The following is a 24791-nucleotide window of genomic DNA, read 5'->3' as shown; positions in this document are numbered from 1 at the left end:
GAAAAGTGTGAGGAAATGGAAAAGCTAGTATTCCATAAGAGAAATATTCCAGGAAAAATATTAAAGGATAAACCTAAAAATGTCTTTATTGCCTTTATATACTTAGTTCTATAGGACACACACACACCTTTTTTTTTTAATAGTACTTTGGGATTGAACTCAGGGACTCTGGCATGCTAGCAAAGCTCTTTATCATATTCTAACAAAAAAATCTTACTTCAAAGATAACCATATTATGTGCTGAATAAGTAACTGACTTTAAATAATGTAACTTTCTTTCCATTTACTAAAATATCTTTCCCTGCTTTGGACTGTGAGAAATTTTAAATTTCAGAACTTTCCTTCGAACCGAAGTACACAGATGAGAAAACTGGAGGCTTCTGCCATAGCCAAAAGTAATGTCAGACCAAAACCTAACCAAAACATCTAAACCACAATACGTTAGTTTTATTTTGTTCAGCAACAAACATTTAAGCACCCTTTCCTTAAGCAAAAGGGAAACAAGCCAAGCATGGGACTGATAAAGGGGAAATCACATCAAAACATTGAAATTTGAAGGCAAGGTAACAATTACCAAAAACACAAAATGCCTTTGTCCTGTCTTTTAGGGGGAGAAAGTTTAGGTGTGATGAATCCTTCCTCTTCCTCGTTTGACAACAGCCACAAACTGGAAGTGCCGAATATTTCTCATCACCAGGGAGAGCTGGTCAAGGAAGCTATTGATGGAAATCTGGAAGAGACTGGTGTCGTCAGTTGTCCACCTACTAAATGTGAGAGAAAGAAACACCATCAGGGAAATGAGGGATCTGTTCAGGTCCCTCACACCATACCTTCCCACTTATATCTAACCCACCAGTGTCTCCCCATTAGGACACCCCTAGAGCGCACACTGCCTCCCAACCCCGAAGCCACCCCTACTCCGGGCTTTGGGAAAACTGACACAACCAAAGTACTGTCATTCACGGTGTACTCCTGTGGAACCATTAGTAGCTGGCGCTGGGCATTGGCAACCAGGGACCTGCGGGCCATGTCTGCCTCTACAGCAGACCTGAAAGGCACTCTTACAGAGCTAGAAGGGGGCTATGGTTAAGGTATCATCCACTATTAGGTTTCCTATTGCTATGCGGCCTGGTATACTTCTGAGGCCTGTCTGACACTGCTCCCATGTGCAACTCAAGACCAAGACTGCCCCAGAATCTTCTTTCTGACGATGCCAAACAAGTGTCATCCACCTCCCGCCTCCCCAACGGTTCAGGTTTTCTTCTACATTATGAAGTCTTCTCGGGCTTAGGCAACTCCCTGTCCTGCCAGCATGACGTTTCTTCTTGGACTAACAGTCCAGAGTGTACCACTCTGTCTCTTCCTTCCCCTGCTGTCAACCTTCCTGCTCACCCACCCGAAAGACTTCGTTTCACGTTTCATCCTTCCTGTCTTCCCATTGCCCCTGCCAAGGGTCTCCCAGGAAAGGATACAACTCCAGGAGTCGACTTGCAGTTGTTGCAACATCTCCACTGGGTCCAGGGAGAAGTGGTGGCAGCTCGTCTTGGGGAACGACAGCTGCCTCTTCGGCTGCCACACCTAACCCTAAAGGGCTCCCTGGGCGGGACCTGCCTGGAACAGACTGGCTACTGGCATCTTGTGGGCCACTCTCACGAGGGACCTCGTCTTGGTCACCCTCTGCCGCCGAACTCTGAGAGCTAGCCTGGATATCGGAAGCTCGAGGTCTCTGCTGCCCATCCTCGTCTTCTTCAACCCCTGTCCTACCACCTGTGTCCTCGCCAGGATCCTGCATGGCGATTCTGACTTTCCACTCAGCTCCCCTGGCTCAATCGACGGCACCACTCAGGCTCAGCTACCGAGATGAGGTGACGGTTATGAGCCCCACTGAGCACACCACGTGAGGCCCACTGTGCTTGCACAATCGAGTTATCGCGAGATGAGCTACTGCCTGGCTCTCGGTGGGTGTGTCTGGGGGCGGGACAACAACAACTCGGCTATAAGCAAGTTCTCGCGAGGGTTGGCTCCTGCTGAACTACTTCCTGTCTTTTGGTAGATGTGTGTGGGAGGAGATGGGGGAACACACCAATAGCTCCTGCTCCCTACAAGCAAGTTCTCACTAGGGCTAGGGTTGGCTCCTGCTGAGCTACTTCCTGTCTTTTGGTAGATGTGTGGGAGGCAGGGGAAGGTGGGGGAGAGATGGGGGGGGAACACGCCAATAGCTCCTGATCCCTGCAAGCAAGTTCTCCTTAGGGTTGGCTCCTGCTGAGCTACTTCCTATCTTTTGGTAGATGGGGGGGGGGGGGTATGGACACCAATAGCTCCTGCTCCCTGCAAGCAAGTTGTTGCTAGGCGTGGCTCCTGCTGAGATACTGCCTGGCTCTTGGTGGGTGTGTCTGCTCCCGCCCTCCCCCCACACACAGGCAGAATTCCTTCCTAACTAGGCTCTTCCTCTAGGTGGCTTGTACTGATGAAACCTTTCAGTGTAGATTCTTCTCCATCCTCGAGTGTCACTGCTTTCTTGACACACAGAAAGCCCGAGGCTTCATGAAGCTCTCTGTGGCACAGGTAGTGCATGGTGCTGCAAGTTGGCCTCAGCAAGCAGGTCCAGTCTGTGTCTAGCATGCCCGTAGTTGTTGAAACCCTGAAAGACGTCTCTCCTGAGCCAAACTGTTCCTCCTGAATCCAGAATACCCTTGTACACAATGTATCCCTAATCCCTCACCAGAGGGGCAACCCTTAATGACACTGATAAGTGTGACTGAAAGACATTAGTGCTGGCTGAGATCAGAGACAGATCTTCACTGCATCCCTGTAATCATGTTCCTAAAGCTGGACCCTGTGTTGGGGATGGCATGGCATGGGCTAAGAGGCATGTACCCCTTTCCCATAATTGGGTGTCAAGAAGCAGTCAGTAGGTTAGTCACATATGTGATGTCACTCTGGATAACATCACTGGGCTCTTGATCCAGGGGACTTACTTGAAAGAACTACCATCCAGGACAGTGGCCTCTGGTTACATTTCAGTACAAAGGTACCCAAAGCAGAAAAGGATTAGGAAGACGTGGCCCGCAAATCACAATTATTTTTAAGAAACTATGATGTCCTGAAGGACAGGGCAATATGGAGAAAGGTAGAACTGGTTTCTATCAGCTTATTTCCTGCTGTGTGATAGCACTCAGAGTGTGCATTTCCCTGTGAAAGGACCTGAGCACATGGGCTTATGCACTCTGGGATGAATGCCAAAGACACCTTGGTGGTCCAGGCAGCCCTGGAATTCAGGTTCCCAAGAAGCAAGACCCTCATGTGACAAGACCAACCTGGGGTTCACAAACACATCAAACCTTTGACCACTATGCGGATGTTCTTCCAATATCCTTTGCCAGATCTATGTGGACATCCTGAATAATGGTCTGGTCCACTGACTGAGTAAGAACAAGATGAATGCTACAGGACCTCAGCCAGAGGTCTAGGAAGCAGATTGCTTCATTTTTATTGGATTCCGTCCAGTCAGGTGAGACTATGGGAGGTTTGGTTGGTCTAATCAAAACAGCATAGAGGAATCCAGATGAACATCAGGCAAAGGCTTCTACCGATTTCAATGAAATCAGTATTTTAATACAAGGAAAAAATAAAAGTATGACAAGTTCAGCAATTACATCATAATTGTTTTTGCCTCTATTCCAGTACATGTTTGTGAATAGGTTTTTTGTTGTTGTTGTTGTTTTTAGAATCTCATGCCTTAGATACAAATAGTTTATATCTTTAATGGTGGTAATGATGGGCTTGATAATGAACACATTATCTATTTATGTTGTGCACTTGGTATAAAAGAGCAAGCAAGCCAGGTGTGGTAGCTCATGTGTTCAATCCCAGCACTTGGGTGACAGAGGCAGGAAGATTATGATGCCAGACTGGTCTACACTGCAAGTTCTATAAGACAGCCAATGCCACATGGTAAGAACCTGTCTAAAAAATCTGGGCCCAGATCCAGCACTTCGAGTTGGTCCACCCCAATAACTACTTCATCTTCTCCATCTACAAGCTACTGGAGCATGTGGAGGAGCCAATGCTGCAGAACCAGACCCAGGCCCATGTCACCACCATCGTGGATGAAAACCTGAAGCAAGGCTGAGATCAAAGTCAGCACCTGCTGCCATGGAGCAGCTCTGAGGAGCCTGAGAGATCCATGGAGTTTCTGAGGGGATATGAGGTGGTTGGTGGTGGAGGAGTCTGCAAAGGCCACAGTGTCCCCAGGGGGGAAAAAACAGAGAAAGGCAGGTCCCATGGGAAGATGCTTTTTTAAAGTGAATTCATGAAATTGGAAGAAAAGATGGCAGAACAGAGCTACAGGCACAGAGGAGAATGGTGAAACTATAGACTCAGTGACTCAGTGGCCCATGCTGTAATTAGAAACCACATCAAAGTCCATGATCTGTGCTGCTGCTGACTATAAAGGTTAAGGAAGCTTCTTTTGCAGTGGTATCGATGACAGCAGTCTCACAGTTCAGAATGAATGACATAGAAGACTTCTATGACAACCTCTCCCTGCCCCACAAAGAAAAGAAATAGTCTAGATAGGAACTTTAAAACTGTGATAAGGATGCTGAAGTGTAGCTCTTCATAGTTGATGGTGTCTGGCAGGAGTAGGATAGAGGAAGAAGTTGGGTTTTTTTTTTCCTCTTCTTTATTTTATTTCTTTTTTAAAGAAAACAAACTTTTTTTCATTTTACATAACAAACCCAGTTCCCACTCCCTCCCCTCCTCCTATTCCTCCACCTTCTCCCCAACCCACCCCCCATCCACTCCTCAGAGAGGGGTAAGGCACACTGCTTTGGGAGGTCCCTCCCTACTATATCTAGGCTGAGCAAGTTATCCATCCAAAGAGAATGGGTTCCCAAAAAGCCAATACTGAAACAGTTTACCTGAGCTAATGGGAGCTCACCAACTCCAGTCAGACAGGGAACGAACCAGCATAGGACAAAACTAGACCCTTTGAATGTGGTTAACAGCTGTATGGCTGGGCAGACTGTGGGGCCACTGGCAGTGGCACTGGGATTTATCCCCACTGCTTGTACCGGAGTCGGTTATTTTTAAGAGACTGGCCACTGGGAATTTGTCCATGCTCCAGAGAGTATATGGGTAACACAGCTTGGACGTTGTATTTCTTTTTCTTTTTTTTTTCCCCTTCGTTTGTTTTGGGGGAGGTCACAAGAGTGGAGGTGGACCTGAGAGGACTGGGAGGTAAATGTGGTTGGGGTGCATTATTGAAATTTACAAATAATTAATTTAAAAATGAAGTTAAGAAAAAGAGGGAAAAAAGAATTTCAAGGCAATGATGGGTTCTAGTCAGGTTTACAGACTAGATAGCAAAAGAAGAAGAAAATTTTATGAATTAACGTAATTCTTGAAAACTCACAGGGAAGTGACTCAATGGCGAAGCTGAAATTTCTCCCCCTGAAATCTATTCTCATATACCATACTTGTCAGTATGTGACTGAGAAGCAGCCCGCCAGCCTGATATATGTACCATGGTGCTGTTTGCAGTTGTACAGCACACAGAGACCAGCTCCAGACAGTGAAATGTATTTGTCGTATCCATGGCAACATCTTTGAGGAGCTGGTGCCCACTTGCCACTACTCTTCCCTCTGCTAGCAAGCAAAATAGCCCACCAAGAACCTATTCTTTACTCACATAATCAGTACAATGTCATACACTGTGGATTCTTTCTGGACTGTACCTTGGAGGGGTGATCCTGAGGGACCAGATACTGGAAGGCCATCTCTGATTCCGTGAGTGAAGGGAAAGGTAACATGAAGACTCTAGTAAAGGATGCTTAAGGCACCATGAACACTGATTTTATAACTCAAATTTCTGTATCACCCTGAGTTCTCTGTCCACCACCTCCACCACAACCACCTCCTCCACTCCCTGCCCAGGCTACCCTCGGACCTCTGTTCCAAATTTGGAACCACTCACCTCCAATAGACCAAGTCCCCAGCTGTCTCCTTTCTCATTATTTCCCTGAATATACTCCGCTATGCTATCAATTACACACATTGTGTAATTGATACATTACAAAGCCACACATTACACAAAACATCCCCAACCTACTTGGCTAGACTGAATAGGATACATAGGGAAAAATCTGCTTCCTAGTGCTCTGGCTGTGTGCCCAAGGCACCGATACAGTCAGATGGTTTGGTCTCAAACCATCATCATCATCCAGTATGTCCAGACAGGCCTGACAAAGGATGCTCTCCGTATCCTAGTGCCCTGGATCCTCCAGAGTCTGTCAAGACATCTATACTAAGGCCACGGGTATGAGGCATCTATGAGTCAGGTAGGAGTACATCGCCTGCGGCTCCTACCTCTCCATCACCAACAGGGCCACCAATGACTCTGTGGCTCCAGAGTATCCTCATCCTTCATCCCCAACTGCAACAGCATCTTGGTCTTCAGCATGCATGGTTGCTCACCCTCTTTCTACACCCAAGAGGAATCCACAGTCCCTTACCACCTGAATGCATCCAAGCAGGAAACACAACTGGGCAGACACCACCTCCCCCCACAGAAAACAAAAAACAAATAACAACAACAACAACAAAAACGGAAACACAAGAGCAGCTCTACCCCTGAAAGCACTCATGGCTTCGCTGAGAGTATAAATAACATCTCTTCCACGTGACAAAGGGTGAGCTTGTATGCTGGGCTCCAAACAGGTTGCTGCTGTGACCAGTGGTTTCTATAAGCCCATCCTGCTTGTGAAAGTTATCGAACTTATTCTTTCAGTCACATTAATCAGTATCACTACGCCATGCCCAGCTTTAGAGCACTGAATTGTGTATGAGCGTATTGTGCGTCCAGGCAGAACCATTTGGGCGGGGCAGTTGTGCGGAACCATCATAGCAGGCTCCTAAGTTGTCAGGGTGTTGAGGACACTGGTCAGTCAGTTTGAGCAGGTTCTGTGAATACCCAGGCAGCACCACTCACCCACTCCTGTTGCCGAGCTGAGCTTCCCGAAGACTCAGCCTTGTTGGGATCAGTGCCACTCATGGGGTGGGGCAGCTTGGAAGAAACCTTTATTGGAGGGCCCCATTAGTACAAGTCCCCGGGGAAGGTACCATGTGAGAGAGCTGCACTTTTTGAGATCTCAGAGACGCCCCTCCCCCACCCGCCATGTCCCCATGCCCCCTCCCCCGCCTTAACAGAATGCAGGAACCAATCCTCGCGAGATCTTGTTTGCACATGCGCAGTTGGCTTCACGTGTTGTTCCCTGTAGAAGCCCGCTGGACTTGGCACAAGAACTTCCTTTTCTCGGCCGAGTGAGAGCGGTAGGGGTGTGTTAGTGGTACGGGTTGGGGTGCTGAGGGGAAAGCCAGAATAGTCATGCAGGACCCTAATGAGGGCCTAGATGGGAGAGCAGGGGCTGAAGAAGGCGAGGATGGGCAGCAGAGTCCTCAAACTCCCGAAGCCCAGCCTAGCTCTCAAAGTTCGGCGACCGAAGGTGACTGTGGCACCTTCCCTCAGAGTGGACCACAAGATTCCAGTAGCCAGGCTGCTCCTGGTAGCCAGGCTGCTCCAGGCAGTCCCAGCCCAGGGAACCCTGTAGGGTCAGGTGTAGCTGCTGAAGAGGCAGCTGTCGTTCCCCACAGTGAGCAGCCACCCCTTCTCCCTGGACCCAGCGGAGATACTGCATCAACAACTGGAAATCAACTCCTGGAGTTGTATCCTTCCCTAAGAGACCCTTGCCAGGGGCTACTAGATCATAGGGAGGCTAAAACTACCATGGAAGTCCTTGGGGACACGGTGCACAGCTGACTAGGGAAAGGCCAGACGGATGTGGTGTGGGTAGTCCAGTGCGCCAGCTGACATCCTGACAGGACAAGGAGACTCCTTGCCTTAGTGGACTGAAGGGTGTAGAAAAAGACCCGAATCACTGGGGAGTGGGGAGGTGACTGGACTCTGGTGGCGAGAGGGCTCATTGCCAGGCAGGCCTAGGAAGTGTATCTAGGCAAAGGGAAACTAAGTGGTGGATGGTGCCTTAACCTTATCTCCTCCCAGCTCTGTAACAGTGCCTTTCAGGTCTGCAGTGGAGGCAGACATGGCCCGCAGGTCCCTGGTCTCCACTGCCCGTCGCCAGCAAGTGATGGTTCGGCAGGAGTTCACAGTGAATGCTACTGTCTTGTCTGTGTCAGTATTCCAAAAGCCTGGAGTAGGGGTGGCCTCAGGGTTGGGAGGGAGTGTGTACTCTAGGGGGGTCCTAATGGAGACACTGGTAGATTTAATGTGAGCGGGAAGACGTGGTATGGTGGACCTGAACAGATCCCTCATCATTTCCCTGACAGTGTCTGTTTCTCTCAATTTTAGTAGGTGGACTACTGAAGACCCCGTCCTCTTCAGAATTTCCATTAACACTTTCCTTGACCAGCTCTCCCTGGTGATGAGAAACATTCAGCGCCTGGAGTTTGTGGCTGTTGTCAAACGAGGACGAGGAAGAAGACGTGAATCCTAACATGTTACCAGATAAAAGAAACGTCGTGGGGGTTTCATGTTTTGAGTAATTGTTATTTTGCCCTTAAAAGTTCAGTGTTTCAATACTGTGTGACACGTATTAGTCGCACGGTTGGATTATTTCCCGGTTGCTGAAGGAAAAAGCAATTTAAATGTTACTGGGCAAAATAGAATTTAGCAAATATTTTTCATCTGACTTTACTTTTTGACTATGGCAGAAACTGCCAGGTTTTCTCATCTGTGTGCTTCTGTGGAGGAGAAGTTCTGGAATTTAAACGTTTGAGTAGTACAAAGAAATTTAAGGACAGTTAGGAGATGGAAAGAAAAATGAATTATGTAAGTTCAGTTATGCAACAGAATCATTGGCAATGTTTTCAAGCCAGGTGTTTGTACATGTACATGTTCTTGTGTATGCATCCATGTGCTTATACACACAGTCACACCCACACACACTCCCACACACATCTATTTTCTGCATGTGGAAACCAAATGACATCCAGTGTTTTTTTTATAGGGTCTGTACAAAATGGTTTCTTTCTTTCTTTTTTTTTCCATTAGAGTCTCTCACTGATTAATTTTCCAATTTGTCTAGACTAATTGGGTATCAGGTTATAGGGATCTTCCTCAATACTTACTTGACATTTGCCACCAATTAGGATGAATGATGGTAGGGGAAGAACTTCAAGACCAAATATGTAGGGAAACCCCATACTGAAACCCATTTCTTTGTAACTAAGTAAAAACAAAGCAAAACAAAACAAAAAAACATCCAACCAACCACCAAACAAAAATGTAATTGGGTCTGGAGAGATACCTCAGCACTGAAGATCACTTACTGTGCATCCAGAGGATCAGAGTTCATTTCCCAGCAGATACTCTGGGGGTGAGTCTCATGAATATATATCTGGCTCCAGGGAGTCTGATACCTCTGGCTTCTAGGGTCATGTGTACTCATGAGCACATGCCCCACTCCCCCAAACTTTCAGTGAAAATAAACCTTTTGTAATAAAACAAGGAAAAGATATGTGTTTACTGTGGAATCCACGAGAAGCAAAGAAGTTTACCAGGGAAACATACAGAAATGCTTATGAGCCCTCATCCAAGATGGCAGAAGTAGGGACACAGGGAGGGGGGCAGGCACGACATGCTCATCAAATGTAATGTAAAGAAGTTTTTTTTTAAGGAGTCAGGGTCTGTCTTAGGGTTTCGAGTGCTGTGATAAAACCACCATGACCAAAAGCAACTTTGGGAGGAGTGGGTCCATTCGAGCTCACACTTTACAGTTTATCACGAGAGAAGTCAGGGCATAAACTCAAGGCAGCATCCTGGAGGCAGGAACTGAAGCACAGGCCATGGAGGAATGCTGCTTATTGGCTTGTTCCCTGTGGCTTGCTCAGCTTGCTTTCTTAGACAACTCTGGACCACTTCCCCAGGGAGTGGCACCTGGGGGCACCATGTGCTGGGCCCTCCTACACAAATCAGTAATCAAGAAAATGCCCTACAGATTTGACTACAGGCAATCTTGTTTGTTTGTTTTGTTTGTTTGTTTTTCCTCAATTGAGAATCTAGATAACTCTAGCAGGTGTAATGCTGACAAAAAAAAAGTCAAACTTGGACAATGTCTGTCTTGAACTCCCAGTCCTCCTGCTCAGACTCCCAAGTACCAGGGTTTCAGGCAGGCACCACCATGGTGGGTTGTAGTGTACTTATTCAATTTATGTTTGTGGACATGCTTTAGAATGAGGGGAAGCCAAGCTCTTACATCACATATAAATATTTCCAGAAGTAAACTGATTTTAAACTGGCACGGTCAACCTTTTCTACCCATGACATTTCTACACATATCAGGAGTGTCTTGGACTTCAACAGTTCAAATGCATTTTAAAGTGCTTGTGGTAACTAACAATGAATGACAGGACCCAACTGATAATACATTTCCGAATCTACCTGCAATCACCTTGCACTACTTGAGCATCTGAATCCCAGAGGCTCTCCTGCAATGCGGGGCTGAAGATGAGGCAATCTGGACTAGCGATAGCTGGACAGAGACACAGAGCCAGACCAGTCTCTCAGTTTTATTCTATTTTCAATGCTGGCAAACATTTAGCCATCGGAGGGTAGGTACAGAGAAACAATTACCACCACCACCCTCCCCTCCCCACTAAAGCAAGGACTGTGGGAGTCTTTGCCCTAGGGAAGGGTGCAGTGTCTAGGACAGGAGGATGCATGCTGAGAGCCCAAGCCCTCTCTCTATCCCTGGTGAGGTTTGAAGAACTCAGGCACAAAGAACCTCAGGTCAGTCGCCACTGTGGGAAGCTGGCTGAACAGGGAGGAGACAGGACTGTGGAGGAGGCTGGAGTTTTCAGAAGTTAATCCACTAAAAGTGAGGGAAGAGGAAAAGGCACTGAATGCTCCCCTCGGTCCACTCTTCCCCCATGCCTCCCCTGGAGACACTGGACACAATCCTTCCAGGACTCCCCAGTCTCCCTGCCAGGCTCCTACAGGTCTGGCTCACCACACCCCCTCCTTTCAGTGACTCTTAAGGTGTCTGCCAATGTACAGTGGGGTAGGCTCCTCAGGCAGAGACAGGAAAGGCTGCCTACTGCCCCCATGCAGGCTCCTCCCCTTCTGGAACATACATAATGAGGTCACTGCCAGTCACTCTGAGCTCCTTGTGAACTGCTTCTTCCAGGGACTCCTCCTCCAGGGTCAGGTACAAGCGTGCGATCTCTGCATCTATGAAAGACTGGAAAGGCACCTTGAGGTCACTGGTGGGATACTGTTAAGGTAACTCGGTCTTGTTGTCCCTGGGTGCTCTCCACATAGACTGCCTCCTCCAGGGCCCTTGATTCCCCCATTTCTCCAACACTGCTTCCTCAAGACGTCTCCATGTTGGGCTCCCCAACCTTCTCCCTGGCCATCTCAGGCCACCTCCAGGCTATCCCTCAGTAGCTGTCACAAACGTCATAAAGGATACAACTCCAGGAACTGGCTTTCGTCGCTTTCTCCCTCCTCTGGATCATGTGGTGGCTTCTCCACAAGGGTAGCTTTCTCCACCAATGTGCCCTCATCGTCTTTGCCTTCACAACCTTGGGGGATTCCAGAGCAGTCAGGACCATTCGGCACACCGGCACACTGGCATTGTCCTCATCTCTTTCGGTACCGTCTCTGCTGGCCTGAGTACCAGAACTTGGGAAGCTACTCGGGTCTTCTCTGCTGCTAGGTGTGTCACCCGTCAGCTGCCAGGGTCGTTCATGGCTGTCTGGGGTGTCTCAGAACCCACCACCAACACTACTGCCCTCTGCCGATTCTAGGATGGCCTGAGGTGCTTCTGCCAAGCCCTGCCCTGTTCTCCTCAGGGCACCAGGTGAGGCGAGGCCCATGCCACTTGTGAAAACAGGACCTCACGAGGATTGGTTCTGGCCAAACTGGTCATCTCTGTAGAGCTGGTGAAACTCTAATGGTCTGCAGGGGGATTGATCAAATGGAACCCACATCATCCATTCGCGAAAAGCTGGCCCACTCACATGTATCAGGAAACCCTCAGGTTTCAGATAATTCAGCATGACAGCAGTCATGAGTGATGTAACACCAATATTCAGATTGCCTATGAAACCAGGCCAAATTTGTTCTATACAGATACCTGGAGACTTCAAGAACCTGATAGATATGATTTAGTCAAGCTGTCTCACCTGAACTGTTTGCTACTAATGGTCTTCAGGTGGATTGATCAAATGGAACTCACAGTACCCTTAGTACCACGAGAATAGCATATAATTCTGCCTTTTGGACAGAATTATAAGGGCTTTGTTCCACCTTACTTAATTCTCTAATTTGTAACCTGCCTTTTCTGATTCATTTGCATCAGTATAAAATGGACAGGCTCCCGTTATTTTTGTGTCATGTATAATTCGGGGAAGAATCCAAGTAGTTTTATTTATAAGGTTAAATCTCTCACTTTTGGGATAACTGCTATTAATTTCTCCCAAAAATTAACACAAGCTCTTTTCCATGGTTCATTGACTTCCCATAATTTTTTAATTTCATCAGCACAAAAAGGAACTATAATCTCTGCTGGGTCTATACCTTCTAGTTGACAAAGTCTCAATTTTCCTTTTATAATTAATTCAGAGAATTTTCCACACAAGTTTTTAATTTCTTACTTGGTTTATATGGTAAAAAAAAGATCCATTCTAAGATAATATTTTCCCTCTGCATTAAAATTCCTGTAGGGGAAATTCTGGAAGGCAATATGACTAGAATACAACTAAAGATTTGGATTCACTCTATCTACATGTGCCTTCTGTAATTTCTCTTCAACGACCATCAGTTATTTTTCCTCTTCAGCTGTTAATTTTCTGGGACTATTTAAGTATTTGTCACTATCTAAGGTTTTGTTTAAATGAACTTTTAGATCAAGTGTTATCCCAATAGCTGGGTGTAGACTGGAAATGTCTCCTAACAACCTTTGAAAGTCATTAAGAGTCCACAATTGGTCTCTCCCAATTTTTGCCTTTTATGTTCTAATTTTCTATAAACTTATTTTGTAACCTAGGTAATTGAAAAAAATCTCCTTTTTGTATTTTTTGGAGCAATTTGTAATCCCTATTTAGACAAAAGTTTCTTTACTACTTCAAGGATTCTAAAGTATCTGCATTTGAGTCAGATAACAAGATATCATCCATGTAATGCTAAACTATAGATAGACTTAGGAAATTGCTTGCATATTATTTCCAATGACTGATTTACAAAGTATTGGCACAGTGTGAGACTATTGAACATTCCCTGTGGGAGGATAGTCCATTGATATCTCTTAGTAGGCTGAGAATTATTATAAGTAGGCACTGTCAAAACAAATTTTTCTCTGTCATTTTCTTGTTAAGGCACATTGAAGAAACAATCCTTTAAGTCAATAACTATGAGAGGCCATCCTTTAGGTAACAGAGAAGGAAGAGGAATTCCAGACTATAGAGGGCCCATAGGTTTGAATTACTTTGTTGACAGCTCTTAGATCTGTCACCATTCTCCATTTTCCAGATTTCTTTTTAACAACAAATACAGGAGAATTCCAAGGGCAGATAGGATCTAAAAACATACCGTGATGCTATGGGCCTGTTCCCACTAAAGGTATTACCAAAAGAAATTCAAATTCATTTCCTTTTTCCCTCTCACCCTTACTTTTAACTGATTGACTGCTGAAGACCTTGAATACTAGGAAATTTCTATTACCTCCTGTCTGGGCCAGGTTGTTTTCTTGGTGTAAACAACGCAGCATTTTGTATTCTTGTTTCCCTTCCTTCCTTCCTTCCTTCCTTCCTTCCTTCCTTCCTTCCTTCCTTCCTTTCTTTCTTTCTTTCTTTCTTTCTTTCTTTCTTTCTTTCTTTCTTTCTTGTCTCAGCCAGGCAGAGGTGACTAAACCTAACCTAACATTCCTTAGATTGAATGTTCTTCCCTAGGGATTAGGTGTTAAGCACTGACTGCCACCCCATCTTGGAGACTTAATGGTTGGATTTTATTGGCACTTTGAGACTCTTTACCCTATTGCTGTTGGAAGAGGGAAGTACTTAAATGTTTTTTAGCTTCAGTTTATTTATTGTGTATGAATGTTTTGCCTGTGTGTATGTGCACTGCATGTGTGCCTGGTGCCCATAGATGTCAGAAAAGAAAGGCAGAGCTCCTGGAACTGGAGTTATGGACCATTGTGAGCCACCATTTGGGTGCTGGGAACTGAACCAGAATCCTCTGCAAGTGCAACAAATGCTCTTAACGTCTGAACGATCTTTCAAGCTCCTGATGTTGGAATTTTGATAGGGATTGCATTTGATCTTCAGACTGCTTTTGAAAGTATGAACATTATTACAATTAACTCATGTAACATGAAGGGGCCTGCTTTTTTGTGTATTTGTCCTGCCTGTTCCCCCAGCTGTTTAGTCCCAAAGTAAAATCACACAATATAGATCTCTATAAGTTATAATGCTGATTGGCCCATTAGGTCAGACTTCTTACTGGCTAACTCTCACATCTTGATTAACCCATTTTTCTGATCTATGTTAACCATATGGCTCAGTACCTTTTTCAGTGAGGCAGCTCACATCCTGCTGCTTCGGTGATCTGGGAAGGAGTGGGGGAATCAGCTTCCTCCTCCCTGGAATTTCTCCAGCTCTCCTTGCATCATTTCCACTTCCTGTCTGGTTTTCCCACCTACACCTCCTGCCTGGCCAATCAGCGTTTATTTAAAACATGATTGACAGAATACAGACAATTCTCCCGCACCAAACTCAGATCCATGAGAATAAGAAGTCTCTGTCTAGTGTCATTTTAACCTTCTTCAGTGTTTTAAAATTTTAATTGTGGACATCTTTTACTTGATTGATAAGATTTTTTGCAAGGTACTATTTTTTTTTTACCATAAAGTTTAGTTATTCATGAAAGAATTGAGAGAAAGTTTTTTTTTTTTTGGAAAAATTTCATTGAAGTATGAAGACTGTAACTATTTAGGAGGGTTAGGACCACTGGTAGGTTAAATTATCATATTTCCTGTTCTGAAAATAACATTTGTATTCACAGTCTTATTGTAAACATACATTTGTTCCCAAGTGACTGAAAAAAAATACAAAACAGAAAAGGCAAAGAGTAAAGAGGCCTTCAATAAACTCTCTCTCTCTCTCTCTCTCTCTCTCTCTCTCTCTCTCTCTCTCTTTCTTTCTTTCTTAAAAATTTCCACCTCCTCCCCTCCTCCCATTTCCCTCCCACTCCTTCCTTCCCATCCCCCTTCCTCTCCAGTCCTAAGAGCAGTCAGGGTTCCCTGCCCTGTGGGAAGTCCAAGGTCCTCCTCCCTCCATCCAGGTCTAGGAAGGTGAGCATCCAAACAGACTAGGCTCCCACAAAGCCAGTCCACGCAGTAAAATCAAACCCAGTGCCATTGTCCTTGGCTTCTCAGTTAGCCCACATTGTCAGCCACATTCAGAGAGTTGGGTTTGATCACATGCTCGTTCAGTCCCAGTCCAGCTGGCCTTGATGAGCTCCCATGAGATCAGTCCAACTGTCTCAGTGGGTAGATGCACCCATCACGGTCCTGACTTTCTTGCTCATGTTCTCCCTACTTCTGCTCTTCATTTGGACCTTGGGAGCTAAGTCCAGTGCTCCAATGTGGGCCTCTGTCTCTATCTCCATCCATTGCCAGATGAAGGTTCTATGGTGATATGCAAGATGTTCATCAGTGTGGCTATGGGAGAAAGTCAGTTCAGGCACCCTCTCCTCTGATGCCCAAGGAACAAGCTGGGGACATGTCATTGGACACCTGGGAACTCCTCTAGAGACAAGTTTCTTGCCAACCCTATCATGGCTCCCTTAGATAAGATATCTTCTTCCCTGCTCCCATATCCACCCTTCCTCCATCCCACACATCACATTCCCCCAAGCTCTCCCCACTCCTCCCCTTCTACATTCTCTCTCACCATCTCCCCATACCCTCACCCCACCCCCACCCCTGTGCTCCCAACTTTTGCCTGGCAATCTTGTCTACTTCCAATATCCAGGAGGATAGCTATATGATTTTCCTTGGGTTCACCTTTTTACTTAGCTTATCTAGGATCACGAATTATAGGCTCAATGTCCTTTATAGCTAGAATCCACTTATGAGTGAGTATATACCATATTCCTCTTTTTGGGTCTGGGTTATCTCACTCAGTAAAGTGCCTTCTATTTCCATTCATTGGTATGAAAAATTCAAGATGTCATTGTTTTTTACCGTGTCATTGTTTTTTACCGCTGAGTAAAACTCTAAACTGTATATGTGCCACGCCTTCTTTATCCATTCTTCTATTGAGGGGCACCTAGGTTGTTTCCAGGTTCTGGCTATTACAAATAGTGCTGCTAAGAACATAGTTGAACAAATGCTTTTGTAGTATGATAGGGCATCTCTTGGGTATATTCCCAAGAGTGGAATTGCTGGGTCCAGAGGTAGGTTGATTCCCAGTTTCCTGAGATACTGCCACACTGATTTCCAAAGAGGTTGCACAAGTTTGCATTCCCGCCAACAATGGATGAGTGTTTCCCTTTTTTTTAATATTTATTTATTTATTATGTATACAATATTCTGTCTGTGTGTATGCCTGCAGGCCAGAAGAGGGCACCAGACCACATTACAGATGGTTGTGAGCCACCATGTGGTTGCTGGGAATTGAACTCAGGACCTTTGGAAGAGCAGGTAATGCTCTTAACCTCTGAGCCATCTCTCCAGCCCCGAGTGTTTCCCTTTCTCCACATTCTCTCTAGCATAGACTATCATTGGTGTTTTTGATTTTAGCCATTCTGACAGGTGTAAGATGGTATCTCAGAGTTGTTTTGATTTGCATTTCCCTAATGGCTAAGGAGGTTGAGTATGGCCTTAAGTGTCTTTTGGCCATTCGAACTTCTTCTGTTGAGAATTCTCTGTTCAGTTCAGTGCCCCATTTTTTAAATTGGGTTAATTAGAGTTTTAATGTCTAGTTTCTTGAGTTCTTTATATATTTTGAAGATCAGACCTTTGTCTGTTGCGTGGTTGGTGAAGATCTTCTCCCATTCAATAGGTTGCCGTTTTGTCTTACTGACAGTGTCCTTTGCTTTACAGAAGCTTCTCAGTTTCAGGAGGTCCCATTTATTCATTGTTGCTCTTATTGACTGTGCTCTAGGGATTATAAGTAGGAAGTGGTCTCCTGTGCCCATGTGTTTCAAACTGCTTCCCACTTTTTCTTCTCTCAGGTTCAGTGTGGTCAGATTAATATTGAGGTCTTTAATCCATTTGGACTTGAATTTTGTGCATGGTGATAGATATGGATCTACTTTCATTCTTCTATAGGTTGACATCCAGTTATGCCAGCACCATTGGTTAAAGATGCTTTCTTTCTTTCATTGTATAATTTTAGCTCCTTTGTTGAAAATCAGGTGTTCATAAGTTTGTGGATTAATATCCAGGTCTTCAATTCGATTCCATTGGACAACTTCTCTGTTTTTATGCCAATACCAAGCCGTTTTCATTACTGTAGCTCTGTAATAGAGTTTGAAGTCAGGGACGGTAATGCCTCCAGAAGTACTATTATTGTATAGGACTGTTTTGTCTATCCTGGGTTTTCTGTTTTTCCATATAAAGTTGATTATTGTTCTCTCAAGGTCTGTGAAGAATTTTGTTGGGATTTTGATGGGGATTGCATTGAATCTATAGATTGTTTTTGGTAGAATTGCCATTTTTACTATGTTGATTCTCTCGATTCAAGAGCATGAGAAATCCTTCCATTTTCTGGTATCCTCTTCAATTTCTTTCTTCAAAACCTTAAAGATTTTGTCAAATAGATCTTTCACTTCCTTGGTGAGAGTTACCCCAAGATGCTTTATGCTATTTGTGGCTATCGTGAAAGGTGATGTTTTTCTGATTTCCCTCTCTGCTTCTTTGTTCTTTGTGTATAGGAGGACAACTGATTTTTTGGAGTTGATCTTGTATCCTGCCACATTACTAAAGCTGTAGGAGTTCTTTAGTAGAGTTTTGGGATCACTTATGTACACTATCATATCATCTGCAAGTAACGAAAGTTTGACTTCTTCCTTTCCAATTCGAATCCCCTTGATCTCCTTATGCTGTCTTATTGCTATTGCTAGAACTTCAAACACTATATTGAAGAGGTATGGAGAGAGTGGACAGCCTTGTCTTGTTCCTGATTTTAGTGGAATAGCTTTGAGTTTCTCTCCATTTAATTTAATGCTAGCTGTTGGCTTGTTGTATATTGCTTTTATTATATTTAGGAATGAACCTTATATTCCTAATCTCTCCAAGACCTTTATCATAAAGGGGTATTGAATTTTGTCAAATGCTTTTTCAGCATCTAATGAAATGATCGTATGTTTTTTTCTTTCATTTTATTTATAGGATGGATTACATTAATAGATTTTCGTATGTTGACCAAGCCCCGCATCTCTGACATGAAGCCTGCTTGATCGAAATGGATAATTTCTTGGATGTGTTCTTGGATTCGGTTTGCCAGAATTTTATTGAGAATTTTTGCATCGGTGTTCATGAGTGAGATTTGTCTGTAATTTTCTTTCTTGTTTGGGTCTTTGTGTGGTTTTCGAATCAGGGTAACTGTAGCTTCATAAAAAGAGTTTGGCAATGACTCTTCTATTTCTATATTGTGAAACACATTAAGAAGTATAGGTATTAGCACTTCCTGGAAGTTTTGGTAGAATTCAGCATTAAAATCATCTGATCCTGGGCTTTTTTTTGGTAGGGGTGTTTTTGATGACAGCTTCTATTTCCTCACAAGTTATAGGTCTATTTAAATTGTTCACCTGGTCTTGATTTAATTTTGGTATATGGTACTTATCTAAAACAATGTCCATTTCTTTTCCATTTTCCAATTTTGTGGCATACAGACTTTTGTAGAAAGACCTAATGATTTTCTGAATTTCCACAGTGTCTGTTGTTATGTCCCCTTTTTTCATTTCTGATCTTGTTAATTTACGTGTTCTCTCTCTCTGCCATTTGATTAATTTGGATAGGGGTTTGTCAATCTTGTTGATTTTCTCCAAGAATCAGCTTTTTGTTTTATTGATTCTTTGGATTGTTTTCTGTGTTTCTACTTTATTGATTTCAGCCCTCAGTTTAATTATTTCCAGTTTTCTACTCCTCCTGCTTGAGTCTGCTTGTTTTTTTTTCTAGAGCTTTCAGGTGTGCTGTTAACTCTCCAATGTGACCTTTCTCCGTTTTCTTTTGTGGGCACTTATTGCTATGAACTTTCTTCTTAGCATTGATTTCATAGTGTCCCATAGGTTTGAGTATGTTGTGCCTTTATTTTCATTAAATTAAAGAAGACTTTAATTTCTTTCTGTTTTTATTCCTTGACCTATGGGTGGTTCAGTAGTTGAATGTTCAGTTTCCATGAGTTTGTAGGCTTTCTGGGGTTAGAATTGTAGTTGAATTCTTACTTTATTTTATGGTGATTCGATAGTACGTAGGTGGTTACTACAATTTCTTTGTTCTATGGATGTTTGCTTTGTTACCGACTATGTGATTAATTTTCGAGAAGGTTCCATGAGATGCTGAGAAGAAGGTATATTCTTTTCTGTTTGGGTGGAATGTTCTATAGATGTCTGTGAAGTCCGTCTGGTTCATTAGTCTGTTAGTTCTTTTATTTCTCTGTTACGTTTCGGTCTGGTTGACCTGTCCATTGGTGAGAGAGGAGGTTCTAGTAATATGTGTGTGTGTGTGTGTGTGTGTGTGTGTGTTTTACATATGTGGATTTTTTTTAGGGGTGTAGACATTCAGGATTGAGACTTCCTCCGGATAAATTGTTCTTGTTATGAGTATAAATTGTCCATCGCCATCTCTTCTGATTGAATTTAGTTTGAAATCAATTTTGTTAGATATTAGTATAGCCACACCTGCTTGTTTCTTTGGTCCATTTGATTGGAACAACTTTTCCCAACCCTTTACTCTGAGGTAGTGTCTGTCTTTGAGTTTGAGGTGTGTTTCTTGTAAACAGTAGAATGTTGAATCCTGTTTTCATATCCATTCCTTTAACCTGTGCCTTTTTATAGGTGAATTGAGGCCATTGATATTAAGTGATATTAATGACCAGTGGTTGTTAACTCCAGTTATTTTTTATTGTGGAAGTGTTTGTGTGTTTCCCTTCTTTGAGTTGTGCTGGTGGAGGGTTGTCAGATCCTTGTGTTATTATGGGTGTTGTTGGCTTCCTTGGTTTGTGATTTTCCTTCTAGTATTTTCTGTAAGGCTGGGATTGTGGCTACGTATTGTTTAAATCTGTTTTTATCCTGAAATATCTTGTTTTCTCAATCTATGGTGAATGCAAGCTTGGCTGGGTATAGTAGTCTGGGCTTGCATCCATGGTCTCTTAGTGTCTGCAGCACATCTATCCAAGACATTCCGACTTTCATGGTTTCCATTGAGTAGTCAGGTGTAATTCTGATAGGTTTACCTTTATATGTTACTTGACCTTTTCCCCTTGCAGCTCTTAATATTCATTCTTTATTTTGTATGTTTTGTGTTTTGATTATTGTATGGCGAGGGGATTTTTTTTTGATCCAGTCTATTCGGTGTTCTGTATGTTTCTTGTACCTTCATAGGGATATCCTTTTTTGGTTGGGAAAGTTTTCGTCTATAATTTTGTTGAATATATTTTCTGGGCCTTTGAGCTGTAATTATTTTCTTTCTTCTACTCCTGTTATTTTCAGGTTTGGTCTTTTTATGGTGTCCCAGATTTCCTGGATATTTTGTGTTAAGAATTTGTTGGATTTGTTTTGTTCTTTAATCAATGTGTTTATTTCCTCTATAGTATCTTCAGTGTCTGAGATTCATTCTTCTATCTTTTTTATTCTGTTGGTAATACTTGTCTCTGTAGTTCCTGTATGTTTACCCAAATTTTCTATGTCCAGCCGACCCTTGGTTTGTGTTTTCTTCATTGCCTCCATTTCATTTTTCAAGTCTTGCACTGTTTCTATTTCCCGTTTGTTTTGTTTTTCTTGGTTTTCTTGGGTATCTTTGAGAGATTTATTTCTTTCCTCTACCTTTTTGTTTGTCATCTCCATTTCTTTACAGCAGTTTTTCACGTCCTTTTTAAGGTCCTTTATTATTTTCATAATGTTCTGTTTAATGTCGATTTCTTCTACTTTTTCTGGAGTAGAGTGTTCAATTCTTCTTGTTGCATGATCCCTGGATTCTGGTGATGTCATGTTGCCTTTTAGGTTGTTGGAGGAATTTTTGCATTGGCGCCTGCCCATCTCTTCCTTCAAATGCAGTCAGGAGAGTCTTGGCGTCTTGGTCCAATCTTTGCTGTGACTGATTCTCTGGATGGGTCTCTTCAGTGCAGGAATAGAAGCTGTTATTGGGCCAAGGACCAGTCTGGATGGAACTCCTCAGCACATTTCCAAAAATGAGTAAAATTCATCTAAATTTTCTTTTTAATATTTTGTTTTATTTATATATACTAACTGAATACATTATAGGCATAAACAATTCAAACAATGTAGAAATACTTCTTTATGCAATATTCCTCCACACATAAGACTTACATTTGCTTAATAAGTCAGTACTCATTTGTTCATTCTTATTTCTAATTATTCATTTCATTTTATTTATTCAATAGCCACTTACACCTCAGATGTGTCTTCCAAAGAGTAAGGAACTGAGGCAAACATTTTTTCTTCATTCTTTTCTCATACAATACATCTCGACTGCAGCCTCCCCTCCCTTCTCTTCTCTCAGTCCTCTCCCACCTTCTTTCTCCCTCAGATCTACTGTTATTCCTTTTCTCTTCAGAAAAGAGAAGGCCTCCCAGTGATATCAACCTAACACAGCATTTATATTGTGTTCTGTAAGATATAAAAAGTTCTCTGTGGAAGTACAAAGGACCTATACTGATAGAGGACCTTAAACAGGACATGAAAAATTGCCGTTTACTTTCACAGGATCTGCTAGGAAGAATGTCACCTCTCATAACAGCTGGAAGCAATTTTAGAGGACTATGTCCCCTCCCCTGGCAAAGTTTGCCTTCAGGTGTAGGACATCATTTAGGGGTTGGTTATAATTGGTATGTGGTTAAGGGATGTGGGAGGTATTTTATAAGCTCAGGGATGTTCTTGAAAAAAAAAGAGGAATAATTGGATGATTGGATAATAAACTGGTATTTGTGAGTTATTGTTTTTAGACAATTATATTGGTATCAATTCTTTTATATTGATACAAAGTTAACTTATATTGAATATTGTATACATGTATGCTTCTACCTCTGTTTGAAACATCGTTTATGTATTGACATATATATTTACCATATTGCAGTGTACACTACTACCTCTGATCAAGATACTTATGCATTGTTTACATTTGAAGGTCCTTGTTCTTATTTATTGCACAGTTGTTAATTGTCTTAGTCTTTAAGTTAGATAGGTATTGAGAATTATAGATCAATAGTCATCTATGTTTGTTGCATTTATATTTAAGTTAATCAGGTTCTTTAGATACATAGAAATTATGTTCAGTATAGATAGATAATCTTTAACCTCTTCAAAGAGCTGTAGAAAATGACCTTTAATCTAATGTAGAGTTCTGTGGTAGTGAGACACAATCACTCCTGGCAACACTGATCTCCTCCCGAGAGAATGTTGAGCACCAAAGACACTCCACCTGGAACCTTTCTTCTTGGCAGAACTGTCCTTTTTGCAAAGAAATGCCCATACCTTAACCACTGACAGTGCCACAGAGTATCCGTAAATGGATAAAACAGGGTTTCATATCCTGCCAAGACAGGGTAAGATCATTCTGAAAAGTTTCTTGCCTTTAAAAATGGTCTGTCAGTTACATTAGGTCTTAGCCAACGTTGGTTACCTCAATATTGTAAATGAGACTTTGGGTGATTTCCCAGGTAGTTAGTTGTCTCTGTCATTTGTTGCAAATTTTGAAAGTTTCCTGATTGTACTTCTTGTTTACTCAAGTAATATTACTTCCCTTCTCAGATCTTTGATGGAGTTGAAGATTAGATAATTGTAGTTACCCTCCTCATGATTTAACTAAACTTAATTTCAATACATTATCTAGACTCCTTGAAATAGAATGCTTAGTAAAACTCTTTGCTGTGCGTTTCTTGCTCAATATTGTTTATTGTTTGTAATTTTGTATTTTGTACCTGTTCCTATTGTTCATAGTTGTATTGAGTTTGGATTGATCTTGTTTAGACAAAGGGGGAGATGGTGGGGAAACTCTGTTTACCAATCACAGTGAATTGGGTCTTGGCGATCTGGTCCCCAGGGAAGAAAACCTGGAGATCCAGGTGTGCTCTCTCTCTCTCTCACTATGCTGTGCTCGCTGAACCATTTCGAATCTGGGACCTCTCACTCTGATAGCGTGAGTTTTTCCCCTTTATCAATTATTAAAATATAGCTTATTCTTGAGCTGGTCTGGTTATTCATCGTACCTACTGATTACATCTACATCTTGGATTCAATTTGCCAGTATTTTATTGAGTATTTTTGCATCAATATTTATGAGTGAGATTGGGATGTAATTCTCTTTCTTAGTAATGTCTTTCTGTGGTTTGGGTCTCAGAGTAATTGTAGCCTCATCAAAGAGTTTGGAAATGTTCTTTCTGTTTCTATTGTGTGGAATAATTTGAGGAGTATTGGTATTAGTTCTTCTTTGAAAGTCTTGTAGAATTCTTAGCTGAAACCATCTGGTCCTGGGCTTTTTTTGGTTGGGAGACTTTTGATGACAGTTTCTACTTCTTCAGCAGTTATAGGTCTGTTTAATTTGCTTATCTTGTCTTGATTTAATTTTGGTAAGTGATATTTATCCAGAAAGCTGTCCATTTCCTTTAAGTTTTCCAGTTTTGTGAAGTACAGGTTTTCGAAATATGACCTGATGATTCTCTGGATTTCCTCTGTGTTATGTCCCCCTTTTCATTTCTGTTTTTGTTAATTTGGATATTCTCTCTCTGCCTTTTGGTTAGTTTGGATAAAGGTTTGTCTATTTTGTTGATTTTCTTGAAGAACCAACTCTTTGTCTCATTGATTCTTTGTATTGTTTTCTTTGTTTCTATTTTTTTGATTTCAGCTCTCAATTTGATTATTTCCTGCTATCCTGGGTGTGTTTGCTTCTTTTTGTTTTAAAGCTTTCAAATGTTCTGTTAATTCACTAGTGTAGGATTTTTCCAGCTTATTTATGTAGGCATTTAGTGCTATAAACTTTCCTCTTACCACTGCTTTTATTGTGTCCCATAAATTTGGATATGTTGTGTGGTCATTTTCATTGAATTTTAGGAAGTCTTTTGTTTCTTTATTTCTTTCTTGACCCATTGATGATTCAGGTGAGCATTGTTTAATTTTCATATGTTTGTGGGCTTTCTGGAATTAGCATTGCTGTTGACTTCTAGTTTTAAACCATGGTGATCTGATAAGATACATGGGGTCATTCCAATTTTTTGTATTTGTTGAGATTTGTTTTGTTATAGAGTATATGGGTCTATTTTTAAGAAGGTTCCATGAGGTGCTGAGAAGAAGGTATTTTCTTTTCTGTTTGGATGGAATATTCTATAGATGTCTATTATGTCCATTTGAGTCATAACATCTGTTAGTTCTCTTATTTCTCTATTAATTTTTTGTCTGACTGACCTGTCCAGTGGTGAGAGTGGAGTTTTGAAGTCTCCCACTATTTATTGTGGGGTTTAATGTATGATTTAAGCTTTAGAAGTGTTTCTTTGACATATGAATGTGCCCTTGTATTTGGGGCATAGAAGTTAAG

At 42.5% G+C, this 24791-nt stretch overlaps 2 protein-coding genes across 2 annotated transcripts; one reads left to right on the top strand and one right to left on the bottom strand.

Annotated features, from left to right (window-relative positions):
• Positions 1 to 427: 427 nt before the first annotated feature.
• Positions 428 to 4692, bottom strand: LOC148117190 (EKC/KEOPS complex subunit LAGE3-like). Its single transcript, XM_087902819.1, has 3 exons — positions 1473 to 4692; positions 941 to 1069; positions 428 to 764 (listed from the first exon to the last, which is right to left on the bottom strand). Exons 1-3 carry the CDS (start codon positions 1790 to 1792, stop codon positions 620 to 622), a joined length of 594 nt encoding a protein of 197 aa, XP_087758945.1. The 5' UTR covers positions 1793 to 4692; the 3' UTR covers positions 428 to 619.
• A 2577-nt stretch (positions 4693 to 7269) lies between these two features.
• LOC148117189 (EKC/KEOPS complex subunit LAGE3-like) lies at positions 7270 to 9491 on the top strand. Its single transcript, XM_087902915.1, has 3 exons — positions 7270 to 7725; positions 8063 to 8191; positions 8369 to 9491. The coding sequence occupies exons 1-3, from the start codon at positions 7388 to 7390 to the stop codon at positions 8511 to 8513; spliced, it is 612 nt and encodes a 203-aa protein (XP_087759041.1). The 5' UTR covers positions 7270 to 7387; the 3' UTR covers positions 8514 to 9491.
• Positions 9492 to 24791: the final 15300 nt, after the last annotated feature.

Source organism: Myodes glareolus, chromosome X (genome assembly GCF_982192425.1).
Source record: "Myodes glareolus chromosome X, mMyoGla1.1, whole genome shotgun sequence".
In the NCBI taxonomy this organism is placed as follows: domain Eukaryota; kingdom Metazoa; phylum Chordata; class Mammalia; order Rodentia; family Cricetidae; genus Myodes; species Myodes glareolus.
Note: the sequence above shows the minus strand (reverse complement) of the source record. Positions and strands in the feature narration are given on the sequence as shown.

Coding starts and splice junctions, on each gene's coding strand:
- LOC148117190 (XM_087902819.1), bottom strand. CDS start 1,792: ATGCAGGATCCTGGCGAGGACACAGGTGGTAGGACAGGGGTTGAAGAA. Junction 1,070..1,472: donor GCAAGTCGACTCCTGGAGTT/GTATCCTTTCCT, acceptor GCCCCCTTCTAG/CTCTGTAAGAGTGCCTTTCA. Junction 765..940: donor AATGACAGTACTTTGGTTGT/GTCAGTTTTCCC, acceptor TCTCACATTTAG/TAGGTGGACAACTGACGACA.
- LOC148117189 (XM_087902915.1), top strand. CDS start 7,388: ATGCAGGACCCTAATGAGGGCCTAGATGGGAGAGCAGGGGCTGAAGAA. Junction 7,726..8,062: donor GGAAATCAACTCCTGGAGTT/GTATCCTTCCCT, acceptor ATCTCCTCCCAG/CTCTGTAACAGTGCCTTTCA. Junction 8,192..8,368: donor AATGCTACTGTCTTGTCTGT/GTCAGTATTCCA, acceptor TCTCAATTTTAG/TAGGTGGACTACTGAAGACC.